The following is a 14,060-nucleotide window of genomic DNA, read 5'->3' on the forward strand; positions in this document are numbered from 1 at the left end:
TACAGGCTGAAAATCGACCTGGGTTACTAAATGCATCTGGGAGCTTCTCCAATTAAGCATGGCAAGTCCAGTTCCCTACCCACCAAGTGTCAGGTTGGCTTGGTTAACTGGTTCTGAGACTAAGTTACTGGCTTGGCAGCTTCCCCAGGACTCCCACAAGGCAAGAGGGCGCCCCCTAGCTGCTAAAGCTCATCTGGAGTGGGCTGGAACCTGTTCCCACACAGTCCCGGGCTCCCGGTACCTCCTCGGACAATTTTTAGGAAATTTGGTTCTAGGCTAAAACGGGTCATACGAGTCGGATTTTGATGCCAAAAATTGCTATACGAAGGTCTAACTAAGACGTACTGGCTCGAGTACCTGCCATATTTAGTAGCCCCCGGGGTCCGAAAATGCATTTTTTCAAATTTGGGGTACGGGTGCAGTTTTTCGAGACGATCAAAACTGGACGGGTCGGGTGACCAAAAACTTACTATTTTTGGATTTTTTTTTACAAAAATTATTTTAATTCACATTTCGAAGCTTTAAAACATTCTAAAAATCATGGCACTGACAGAATTTAGAAAACTGCTAAAAATAGTAACTTTTTCGATTATGTTCATTTCAAGGTACAATGGTGTTCTTTTTTATTGGGGTCTGAGATCTTACAACCTCCCCAACGTGAAAAATTTGAGATGTCCTCATCTCAAGAATGTATTTGGGTAATCCTTTATGAGCGTTGGTTCGTCCTCCCAAGTCGCACCTTCTTCAAGGTAATCCTTCCACTTCACCAGATGCTCCGTGATAGTTCTGTCGCGTAACTTCCTTTCCCTTGTTTCAAGTACATATTCAGGTTGGAGTTCGAGAACTCCTTGTACTGGCATGACTATCTGATCTAAATCCAAAAATTGATCAGTGTTAAGAATATAGGGTTTGAGTAAGCTGACGTGGAACACATCATGAACCTTCAAGTTTGCAGGTAACTTTAGCTTGTAGGCTTGGTCACTCACAACCTTAACGATCTCAAATGGTCCACAATACCTTGGGCTTAGCTTCTTATATCTGCCTAGTGATAAGTTGCTTTTCTTTGGTCGGACTCGCAGAAAAACTTTATCCCCTTCTTTGAAAGTCCTTTCCGAACGGTTCTTATCTGCATAGTGCTTCTGTCTATCCTGAGCGGCCTGAATATCTTGGCGAATAGCTCTAGTCTGTGCTTCCATATCTTCTAACATCTTTCTAGAGGCTTCTACCCTGATGGTTGGATCTGAGAAGTTCAGTGGTGCTAAGCAGTTCTGTCCATAAAGAGCTTTGAAAGGTGACATTCCAATGCTTCTGTGTTTGGAAGAATTATAATCATACTCCACCAAAGGTAGATATTGTAACCACTTCTTTGGCTCTTGTGAACAATAGGCTCTGAGAATGTCCTCGATGACTTGATTAACTCTCTCAGTTTGCCCATCTGTCTGCGGATGATACACTGTACTGAAGGCTAATTGTGACCCAATAGGTTGGAAAAGAGAAGTCCAAAATTTTGATGTAAACTTGGCATCTCTATCACTGACGATACGCTTGGGCAGACCATGTAACGTAAAAATCTCCTTGATGAATACCCGACTAACATCTGAAGAAGAAAAGGTTGTCTTTACGGGTATTAGATGAGCCACTTTTGTGAGCATATCAACAACCACGAAAACAGAATCATAACCTCCTGTGGAAGGCAATCCTGTAACAAAATCCATACTGATGCATTCCCATTTGATCTGGGGTATGTCAAGAGGTTAAAGTTGCCCTGGTAACTTGATTCTTTCGGCCTTTATCCACTGACAAGAAAGACATTGCCTCACATAGAGAAGTATGTCTTCTTTCATTCCAATCCAAAAATAACTCCTCCTGACAGCATGAAGAGTCTTAGCATAGCCTGGATGTCCGGATGTAGGGCTATCGTGTGCTTCATACAAAATGGCCTTCTTTAAGGCTGGGTCTCTGGGTACACAAAGTCTATGTCTGTAGTAAAGACATCCTCCCATAAGAGAGTAATCTTTAGCCTCAGGCATCTTATTCTGCTGGACTAATGATACTATACGCTGGTACTTTGGATCTACTAAAGATGCTTCTTTGATTCTATCCCAGATAGGGTTATTTGGAATAGAGATAGCTCCGAGAAAGGATTTTCGGCTAAGACCATCTGCAGTTGCATTTTCCTTCCCTGGTCTATACTTTATGTTAAGGTCATATTCCTGTAATAGCTCTATCCATCGTCGTTGTTGCATATTGAGAATAGGTTGAGTAAAAATCCATTTTAAGCTCTTGTGGTCTGTAACCAACTGAAACTTGCGTCTGAGAAGATAATGTCTCCATAACTTCAACGCATGAATAACTGCTAAAAGTTCCAAATCATGAGTAGGATAATTCTTCTCATGATCCCTAAGCTTTCGCGAAGTATATGTCACTGGTCTTCCTTCTTGAGTAAGAACTCCGCCTAGAGAAAATTTGCTAGCATCGGTCGCTACTTCAAATTCTTTACTGAAGTCTGGAAGCTTTAAAATAGGAGCTGAGACCAAGAATTCTTTTAGCTTAGCAAAGCTAGACTCGTGCTCGGTCTTCCACTCGATCCTCATTCCTTTCTTCAGGAGTTCCGTCAAAGGTGCAGCAATACGTGCATAATCCTTGACAAAAATCCTGTACCATCCCGTTATTCCAAGAAATCCTCTTACTTCGCTGACAATGGATGGTTGAGGCCAATCAACGATGTCCTTGACCTTGTCTGGGTCCACTGAAATCCCTTCAGCCGATATGACAAATCCAAGATAGTTGACCTTTGGTGAGCAAAAAGTGCACTTGCTCTCTTTAGCGTAAAGTTGGTGTTCTCAAAGAAGATCAAGTACTTTGCGAACATGTTCTTCGTGATCTGCCTCGTTCTTAGAGTAGATCAGAATGTCATCAAAGAAAACCAAGACAAAATCATCCAGGTAAGGTCTGAAAATATCTTGCATAAGTCGATTGAAGCTTGCAGGAGCATTTGTTAGACCAAAAGACATTACTGATAACTCGTAGCGCCCATACCTAGTATTGAAAGCTGTCTTTGGAATATCTGATCCCTTGATCCTGATTTGGTAATATCCTGACCTTAGATCAATCTTTGTAAACATTTTGGCTCCATGGAGCTTGTCCAAGAGTTCGTCAATCCTTGGAATTGGATACTTGTTCTTGACAGTTACCCGGTTCAATCCACGGTAATCTATGCATACCCTTAAGGTTCCATCCTTCTTCTTCTGAAAAAGAATTGGAGCACCCCAAGGAGAAGTACTGGGTCGAATGAATCCTTGCTCAATGAGTTGCCTAAGTTGTTCCTTGAGTTCGATGGCTTCCGGAAGTGACATTTTATAAGGTCTTTTTGAGATAGGTTCACACTCAGGGATAGTCTCAATCTCATGATCTACCTCTCTATGTGGCGGAAGATTCGTAAGGTCTTCTGGGAATATATCATCATACTCCCTCAACCAGTTTGTTCGAAGTGAGGTATCTGATTGGTCCACCTTGTTGAGTTTAACCGCATAAATTTGTTGACCCTTCCTTAGTCCCTTCAAAAGTCTGCTGGCCTTAACTAGAGTAGCCTTAGGTCTCCCATTTTCCCCCTGGATTAAGGCTTCATTACCCAAGTTATCTGTAAAGGTAAAATTTCCTTGTGCACAATGTATGTGGGCCCTATTTTGCTTTAGCCAGTCCATCCCTAGTATCCCATCAAAGAATCCTAAGGGTAAGGTTTGGAATTGGGCAGAAGTTGGCTGTCCCCCTAAATCAAAGTCGATTTTCCTTGCAGAGTGTTGAGATACTACTTCCTTTCCGTTTGCTAACTCTACAACTAGCTTGCTTGTTGGATACTTATCTAGCTTTAGCTTCCTCATGCATCTGGGTGAAAGAAATGAAAGAGTACTACCACAATTTATAAGGAAGTTAACTTGTTCACCTCTGAGAGATCATGGCGTATGAATGACTGCGTATTGCTCGCAACCATTGGGATTGTCAATTGCAGCATGTAGGGTTGCTCTCTCCGCTACTTCGTCACCCACAGTTGGTTGTACCACTGCGGCATTCACTCTGGCGGTAGCTCCACGCCCTCGCCCTCTGTTCATCCTTCCACGTCCTCCTCTTCCATTAGCTTGGCCACGCCCACGGGTATTCAAGGGTATGGCATTGGCGATGGTTGCCTGAACGTTCCTGGGGCAATTGGATCTGTAATGTCCATGCTCGCCGCAGCCATAGCATCGGACATCAGGGAATTCCATGGTTGTGGTGGTAGCCACAATAGGGTATTGGTTATACGCTTGGTTGGCCGGCCTGTTATCCCAAGCAGTGGTCCTTGCCCTCTTTGCCCAATGATTCCTCCTATTCTGATTAGCCTTTTGTACTTCGAGAGCTAGAGGTTTGGCCCTCAAAAAGGCATCCTGTAGTGTTGATGGCCTGAGAGCTTCCAACCGAGTATTCAAGGGATCGATTAGTCCTTGGCAGAACCTTGCCACCTGTTGTTCCAAGGTCATCTTAGGAGCATATCTCCGAAGAGTGAAAAACTTTGCATAGTATTCTTCGACAAATGAATTCAGCTACCGAAGTGAAAAGAATTCATTCATCCTCAAGGTTCTATAGGCAGGCGGTAAATATCGCTCCATTATTGCAGCTTTGATGTCTTCCCAGGACTGGGAAGATCCCTTAATATCCATGTCCCTGCAATGTTGCTTCCACCATATCTTGGCATCGCCAGTCAGGCGGAACATCGCAAGCATGGTTTGATTTACGGGTTGGGTCCTCGTAGCTTCAAAGTAATTGTCCATGGCTTCCATCCACACTTTCGCATCTCTCTCCACATTTGCCCCCTCGCCCTTAAAGATCGGAGGTTGGGCTTGCTTAAAGAGGAGCTTCTTCTCTTGCGCTGCCGAGTACAGAGCAATAGGCGGTACCTACATGGATTATACGAATTCTTGATACCATTACTTGGATTTCAAAATAGACACGAGACTTTAAATAAAATTCAAGATTCTACTTTATCAAGAGATAGAGATTCAGAGACAAAAAGCACTTTATTGATGAAAATTTATTACAATTGAAACCCTTCAAGGTCTGGGATAACTGATGATCAGCTTATTACATGGCTTTATGGATTACGTATAACATACGCCTAGGAGATGGTATTGACATGATGCACTACTTCATTCGTGTAATAGTTCCTATACTCATTCTTGAGTGGATAATAGGCTAAGATATCAGGCCGGAGTTCCGCTTTCAGTAATCCAAAGGTTTTGACTCTGTTTGCTGGGATCACATTGGTGACCTTCTCCAAGAGCCAGTCGTTGATGGTTTGATTGGAGTTTTCTGAAACAGTCTGGTCCAATCATGTAGGCACCAAGTAGAATATCTCTATTACTCTCAACTCTTCTCCCCAACGTATCTTCTTCAAGTTGGTAGCCAGGCATCCTAGCTTCCGAGCGTTGATGTAGTAAACCCCTCCTGGAAATGTCCAATCAAGCTCCCACCCTTAATCAATGCGAGTGGAGTGTGGCGTATATGCCTTCAACAGTATCTCCATGACATCTCGCCTGAACTAGTAAACTGGGGATCTTCGAGCTTGCTCATAAATAAGCTCAAACACTTGGAACTTCCGATATTCGAGCACGGGGTCTTCCTGCAACACCAATGAAAGGAATTCGGATCAACTACCTATATACTTTGAGTTCCTTATTCAAATATTCAAACAGTACGACTTTATTTCCAAGCCTAACCTAAGCTCTAATACCAGGTGTGAGGTCCCCACCCCGCCATAACAACCAGCGGATTTGATGGTGAACGTAGTGGCCGCTAGATCTATTGCGGAAGCAAACAAAATGGTTCAGGGTTCGACTAGCGAACGATCTCTCATCACAAAGTGAGTCGAGTTCGAGCCTACTAGCAGGGAGATCTAGCTCCACCTCGTAGGGGAAGCGTACTTGAGCTATCTAACGATCCTAAGACCCACCTTCCAAGAGGAGAGAAGCCTCGAGTGCCTTTTTCCCCATGTCTAGAGGCACGTACTCTCGAGATTTCCCCACTCTTGGGCCAATGAGCATTACTAATATCGAGATAAGCACTATGGGGACAGAGAGTTCCCGACCAATCGGGACCACCCATCTCGTAGGCATTGGCAACCCGAGCCAAGCCCCCACTTTCCACCACCACACTCACACTTCCTTGTGTGACCTAATTACTACCACAAAGGTTGTTCAACATAAAAATTCCTTGTTTTAATTCCGAAGCACATTGTTCGTTAAGACAGCCCTTCAACCAGTATTGCAAACAACACCAAGACAGGATTCTAGTAAAAATTCTACTCAAACTTATTCATAAGAATTCCAATGTTCTGGAGGTACAACATCCCCCCTCCAGCGAGAGTTCACTCCTCCCGTTGTCGCCTAGCTGCCCATACAACTAGGTATGTCCACCGCATAAAAAGCACTCCATGGACACTCCCACCGCATAGAAATCAAGACGTGGGTTCCCACTGCATAGAAAGCAAGTCGTGGGTATCCACCGCATAAAAAGCAAGTCGTGGATTCAAGAGCCCTTAACGAGGAACTCTGCCCCCTGTGATCAGTAGGGGGGGCCAGGACTAATTCAACATTGGAAGTAAAATGAACATGTCGAGCTAAATTTTCCCTAGCAGACATTCTTTCCTCTTGCAAACAGCATACCCATCAATCATTTCCTTCCTACTTTTAGAACTTAATGTACAATCAATTCAATGCCGAGGTTTCCGTCGGATTTCTCCAACATGTTTGGGAATATGTTCATTCCTAACTAACGTGTGCAATGTTAACTTAAACAACTTGAATGAAATTATGACCTACCTCTTCCATTTCTTCATCGATGGCCCGTGAGATGGCCGGTATTTGTTCCTCCATGGGAGCTTTCCCCTTCCCGTTGACATTGCTAGTTCCCGCCTCACGGTCATGGGCACCACCAAAGCGTGTTCTCTTAACCGAAGCCATTTGTCTCACTACTTTAATTAATTACCTTGGAAAAAGAGCTAAGGTTCACAAGTGTCATAACAGTTCAATAGGTAGATTAGCAACATAAATTAATCCCTCCTATATGAGAGGCCTAGATTTTTCATATAGCAATCATTATGGATGACACATAATCCTATGGGAACCGGCTCTAAGATGATTAATCGGCTTACCTCATTAAGAATAATTAGGATTTCACTAAGGAATTACCAGAGAGATGACTTAAGTATGATTGATCTCTTTCCTAGCAAATAGATGATGCAGACTTTTCTTATGCATATGTGTGAGGAAGGTCAATTCTTAGAGACTTAATGACAGATTAATTTCTCCTTAATTACATTTTAATGCATAAGAGAAATGAATTTAATTAAACTACAATGTTAATGAGTGATAGAAAGAGTGATTTTCTTCAATCTACACAGCTACCAGTTTACCGCTTAGTTACTATACTACCTAGAGAGAGAAAATTCTAATAATCATTCACTAATCATTAATCGAGAGTGATGAATGGCTGATAATTCAGTTATGGAATGATGATTACATAATAGAATATGATTACGGAGAATTTAGAGAGTCGTTATAGAGAATTACGATTAGGAATAAGCATAATAGGCGAGGAATTTAGATGGTAGAGAAAGGAATTTACAGATTGCATTAATTAAACCGTGGTTACCGTGATTAAGGGCTGATAATCTCTCGATTTTCTGATCTAATCGAACTTCTTGAGACGAGAATTCGGCAGCACCACCCTCCTTGCTTCTTCTTCAAAAGGTGTGTAATCCGGCAGCACCTTCCCAGTGTGTGTAGGTGTGTGTGTGTGCAGGTCTTTAAATAGGCTCCTACAGGCTGAAAATCGACTTGGGTTGCTAAATGCATATGGGAGCTTCTCCAATTAAGCATGGAAAGTCCAGTTCCCTACCCACCAAGTGTCAGGTTGGCTTGGTTAACTTGTTCTGAGACTAAGTTACTGGCTTGGCAGCTTCCCTAGGACTCCCACAAGGCAAGAGGGCGCCCCCTAGCTGCTAAAGCTGATCTGGAGTGGGCTCGAACATGTTCCCACACAGTCCCGGACTCCCGGTACCTCCCCGAATAATTTTTAGGAAATTTGGTTCTAGGCTAAAACGGGTCATACGAGTCGGATTTTGATGCCGAAAATTGCTATACGAAGCTCTAACTAAGACGTACTGGCTCGAGTACCTGCCATATTTAGCAGCCCTCGGGGTCCAAAAATGTATTTTTTCAAATTTGGGGTACGGGTGCAGTTTTTCGAGATGATCAAAACTGGACGGGTCGGGTGACCAAAAACTTACTATTTTTGGATTTTTTTTTACAAAATTTAGTTTAATTCACATTTTGAATCTTTAAAACATTCTAAAAATCATGGCACTGACAGAATTTGAAAAATTGCTAAAAATAGTAACTTTTTCCATTATATTCATTTCAAGGTACAATGGTGTTCTTTTTTATCGGGGTCGGAGATCTTACAGTCCTCTTAATATTATCCTAATGTTTCTTCTTTGTTAAAGACGTCTGCATTGAAAAGGCACTCTCGTTGCAACGATGAAACGCTTTATGAGGACTTCGCCTAAAGTTTGTTAACCTATATCATGTCTACTATGATATCCATGATCATCTCTTTTGCGACCCCCATGTCAACTATCGTACTCACTGTGAGCGTACGTTCAACATGAGACCAAGGTCAGTGAAAAATGGCAGGTAAAAGCGAGGTGTTGGTGCTAATGAAGCAGCGGCAATAGACAACAGGAGCTCTCCTCGCTTACTACCTATAGAGTGTTGGGTAGTGTGAACTAGCATGGTAGAGTTGGCAAAAGACAGAGGACATAGAAACAAACCTCTACCAAAGATTTGCAAAACGAGCTTGAACATGAGGCTAACAAAAGTAAGCCTTCAGACTCACCCTTCCTTGGGCTTTTTGAGGGAGAATCAAAGATCTACAAAACAATCTTAAACATGAGTCTAAGTTGAAAACAGAGGAGTAAAATTGAAGCATTGGTGATGATAGACATGATAGCATAAGTGAATGCAAAAATCGGCACGATTAAAAGCTATTATAGTAGAGATAATGAAGCAATAGTCAAGGGCCCTTGGAGTAACATGTTGTGCTTGGTAATTCTTTGTTTGATGTGCATGCCAACTTGAATGGTTCCCTTAGAAAGGCACAAAAGTGTGTACCGTGGCACATGTCCTTGAGATGAGAAATTCATGAATGCATCAAAGAGAAACTTTAATGGTGCCCTTAGAATACGAAGTTAATACTGATTGAACCATTCTACTGTAGTGATTGTGGTGGAGCTTATGAACTGAGAACTCATCACTACAATAAACCCTACATCGTCTATGGCATAGAACATAAAATTACCTCTGCTTCTTTTTAAGTTAAATCTATCTCTTTCATCTTTTGTATTTGTCTTAACGTGTGTTTCGTTTCTAACAGAGAGGATATATATTCACAACAGTGGACGTTTCGATTGCACAAGCACAATTTTAGTTTGGCGACACTGCAAGATTCGTTTTCGACGTCCAATTTCTTAGGCTTGTGTTTGCTTGGAGAAACACATAAATGCTACGAGACAGGGCACAACTTCTGTTTCTTATCATTTTTGGAGAGACCACAATGCCAACTCTCCACCATAATTTTGTATGACACTTTTGCATGATGTGCATTGTTCACTATGTGACGCTTCATTGCAAGATGAAATGTTTAACTATTCACATTGCTTTGATGTAGCTTGACTCAAAAATTGTCCTCAAGCATACACAATTGGACGACACCCATACACGATTATCAGGTGGATAGTGGAGTTTGATTTTTTTAGTCTATTAATGCTTTCTATAGTTTTTGAGTTTGTCAATGCTTTCTTAAGTTTAGTTTACCTACACGTTCTCCTCAATAGTATATGCTCAATTTCAATCATCATATCTATATACCGCATGCACTTCTTTTCTCATAGTTGGACAAATCAACTTATGTACTGCAATGCTTGATGCACTCTATATATGTTTACTTTATTCCTAGGTGGTTGATGTCAATCTGTATATCTCCTTGTTTGGCAATGCATCTTATATATTGTAGGCCAACGTTCTCCTCTGCATAATCGTTCTGTAGCACAAAGACAATTCTTTATCCCAACTTTTTCCTCCTCATGTATATTTTGCGCCAAGTTCTGTGATCGACAACCAAGACCCTCCAACTATGACAACTCTCTCTCTCTCTCTCTCTCTCTCTCTCTCTCTCTCTCTCTCTCTCTCTCTCTCTCTTGGTTCTACAAGCAATAAGAGAAAATTGACTACGCTTGATTCAGAGTAAGATGGGTGCCTCAAAGATGGGTCCCCGGTCTTGAGACTAAATGGCCAATATTACCAGTTTGAATGAAAATCTACACATAAACTACCAAAGTAGGTAAAGGAGTAGGATTTAAGCATAATGATTAAGCTGCAACCCTTTGCTCAATTTAAGTACCTGCTTTATTAGCCCTCTATCATATAGTGAGCCCCATGGGACATAACTTGGTTCTTTCCGATGGTCATTAAATCCCAATCTAAGCCATTGTTGTTGCCTATCAATTGGTCCTACTCATCCGCTCGTGTTTCACAAGAAAAGCCGAGGCGACAACGATCACAACAATCCAACTAACCAACTGCGCTCCAAAATCTATCAGAACATGTACGACAAAGAGCAGTGCCTTGGTCTCTCTACTCAAACAGTTGTAGAGAAAGTCATGAAATTGGACTAGTTTAGAGACAACTATAGAGGTAATGAATCATCATATATGTTTATATAAAGACACATGCAATTCGATTTTTAAAAATTGCCAATGCACTTTGTACTTGTTTACTTCAATGTTAGATGCTTGATGTCAATCTACATATTTCTTGTTATGTTCTATAGCAATGCCCACCGAGCAAGACTAGTTGTATCTACGATTATAGTATCGAAAGTATGGTGTATTGTGGTTACACATATGACATTTTTGGGTATAAACGATAGACCAACGAAGATCCACTTTTGACACTGGTATGATGTAGAAATAGGGGACTATCAAATTACTTACAATCCAAAAGTTACTTTCCTCATCTACTACTGGTTCTATATTACAATCTATTAATTAATTTCTTCCCAAGATTCGGTCCGAATCTCACAATTATGAAGGAAAAGCAATCCCTCCTGTCGCCATCAAACCCCCCCCCCCCCCCGGCCCACCCGCGAGCCGCTTTGCGCTAGCCTCAGCTCGAAGCAAATCCTGCTCTACGGCTGCCTGCTACCAACAAAACAGCGAGGTTCTTCTTTGCAACTCCCTGCTGTCAACAGGACGGCCACCTACCTTATCGACACACTCCGTCCTCGCTGTGCCATGGCATCACACAATCGTACACCATGCCTTCACAGACGCCATCTCTACATACGTCATTCTCCCTCTCTCCCTTTCACTAAACGCTAGCAACGTCTCTCGCCATCGCCCTTTTGTATCTCCGCTTTCACCTCCTCCCTCGCCGGGTCTGGTCTAAGAGCCAACCCGTCTTTCTCTCCCACCTCTATTCTACATGCTCCGTGCGCACCTCCAACAGAGAGAGATCTCCGGATGGGAGAGAGAGAGAGAGAGAGAGAGAGAGAGATTTCTATCTGTCTCCAACCTCGTCCTCCCGCATGCTAGTTCGCCTACATTGTTGGGCACTAGATTTTTAAGGTCTCTTGGGATAGTTTCGTACAACGTTAAAACTCTCTTCTTATTCTTCTTCTCTGTCTCTCTCTCCACGTGCCTCCCCCCCCCCCCCCCCCCCCCCCCGCCCCCCTTTTCTACTAAAAGATAAAGAGCATCTTCTAAGATTCTATATAAAAGAAATGAAAAACTGGTTTTGGGCACCTACTACTCGGGAAGGGTAGTCCCATAGAGAGCAGCATGCGCCTCTGGAAAGGTGCAAAACTAAAAGTGCCTCAGGGTGGGCAACCCTCGTCACTATATGGCACGATTCTAGGCCAGAGGGGATCTAGGGCCCAAGTTTGGGGGCGTGAGGCGGCTTTAATCTCGGCCGTCGGATCACGCAGTGAACTGGGGGTGAACTAGGGGTGAAATAGGAGGTGAACTCGAGGCAAAAATGGCGCCCCAAGTTCACTCCTAGTTCACCCCTAGTTCACCTGTCTCGCGGGGTGTGGGTCGAACCTGAAACGTCTCGGTTGCCACACGAATGCTCTACCACCACGCTAGCGCGCGTCGATGTCCATGATGGCATGACACATGATCACACCCTAGTTTAGGCGCCCCTAGTTCACCCTCAGTTCACCCACCCCTAGCTTATCCGCCCCTAGTTCACCCTCAGTTCACCTCTAGTTCACCCATCCCTAGTTCACCCCTAGTTCACTTTGTGATCCGACGACAGAGATTAAAGCCGTCTCGCGCCCCCAAATTTGGGCCCTAGATCCCCTCTGGCCTAGAACCGTGCCATATAGTGACGAGGGTGGGCAACCCCTTTCAACCGGCAGAACGCAGTCCATGTGTGCCCTGTATCAGATACAAGCCATGGCTTTAAAAAACGTCTTTCACTCACATTTGTCATATAACAAAGAAGCACTGATAACATTACAAGCACAAATCTTTCAATTAATGGATAAGACCCGAAGACTCCACAATTGATGCCCAGGTTTCATGTCACGGCATCAACAACAATCTGTCCGATCCTTGCTCGGACACCAAAAAATGTCAGATTGATTTATGTACACAGACTGCCATCTCTCTATCTATCTATGAATCTTCTGCTCTGCGCTCTCTCTATTGGCTAAGGTCCTCCCACATGCCCAAAAGACCTTTGATGGGCAAGGCGACATGTTGCCAGGCCTTTACAGTAACAACAATAAATGCCAGAAAACTCCAAGGGGTCTACATTATGCAAGGCCCTGCTGGGGTCATCAATATCTGTATGCCCGTTACGTGACTTCCGTAGTTGAACCTCCAAGCACTCAAGTTGCCGAATGTAGCCAGTATTAGGGGAAGCCTTTTTGTACGTACTGTTCAGAGTTTCCATAGCCTGCTTCAATGAAAAGCCCATGGACCACATCAAATAAGCAGCCACTACAGCTGCACTCCGGGACTTGCCAGCCATACAATGCACCAGAACAGTGCCTTGTCTTCTTCCCCCATCGATAAACTCAAAGCAAGGGTGCATCACTTGCAAAATGTCCTCCTCAGGAGAATCCAGCAACGGAACAACCATGCGCACTAGACGTGAGCCCTGCTCAGCAATCTCAAATTGAGCAACTGTAGGCTTATCTTTCTTGAAAAGGGCAACATCATGGAGATCGCTGCACATAGACGACAAAATAGAGGAGGAGGCGAGGGAAAGCATGTGGGTTACTCCCAGATGATCATTGTCAAGGAGCACCCGCAGAGCAAGCTTGACATCCCCGATGTAGAGACGGTCCATGACAAGGCATTCACGAGGAAGAGAAGAACCAGGCACTGGTTGGCTGCAATTCTGGATCACCATAGCTCTGCTTTGCAGAGTTGCAGAATGGAGAAGATACGCGGTGCTTGAACGAAAGATCGGTGTTACACGAGGGTATGGTTTATAAAGCAACAGAGCAGCTTTACGCAGACGATGATGCAACCCGGGGACTAACCCGCTTCGGTTTCCAGAACGTTCCCCTCGGAGAACAAACGAATGGGCCGAGCGCAAGTGCTCTTGCCTATGATCGACTGCTTTTCTTCGGTCGTTCGTTTTTTCAAACACGTGTCGGTATATAGAGCCGAGTCCCGCTATGCAGTAGTGGGATTAAGAAAATGTTTTAAAAACGTGATCACACCACATATAAAGAGGTGGTCTATTTCACATTGTATATTTGTGTTCCTCTTCTCTTTTATTTTCTCTTTAACACAATAAGCCTTTTGAGTTTCCATTTCCTAAACTCACCCTTCGCTTATGCACTTAAAATGTAACGAACGAAAGTTAAACTACTCTCCTATTTTGTAGTGTCATCTGCACGTTCTATGTCCTTTCTTTACTTATACACATCTTCCCTTTGTGACAAAACATTCT

The 14,060-nt window shown here is 43.3% G+C and overlaps 1 protein-coding gene across 1 annotated transcript; it reads right to left on the reverse strand.

Moving 5' to 3' along the window:
- Nucleotides 1-12,603: 12,603 nt before the first annotated feature.
- Nucleotides 12,604-13,638, reverse strand: LOC147439926 (uncharacterized). The gene has a single exon (XM_086484428.1). The coding sequence runs from the start codon at nt 13,509-13,511 to the stop codon at nt 12,804-12,806; it is 708 nt and encodes a 235-aa protein (XP_086340554.1). The 5' UTR covers nt 13,512-13,638; the 3' UTR covers nt 12,604-12,803.
- Between the last annotated feature and the right edge of the window lie 422 nt (nt 13,639-14,060).

This window comes from Adiantum capillus-veneris, chromosome 16, assembly GCF_014529385.1.
Source record: "Adiantum capillus-veneris isolate H3 chromosome 16, ASM1452938v2, whole genome shotgun sequence".
Taxonomy (NCBI): domain Eukaryota; kingdom Viridiplantae; phylum Streptophyta; class Polypodiopsida; order Polypodiales; family Pteridaceae; genus Adiantum; species Adiantum capillus-veneris.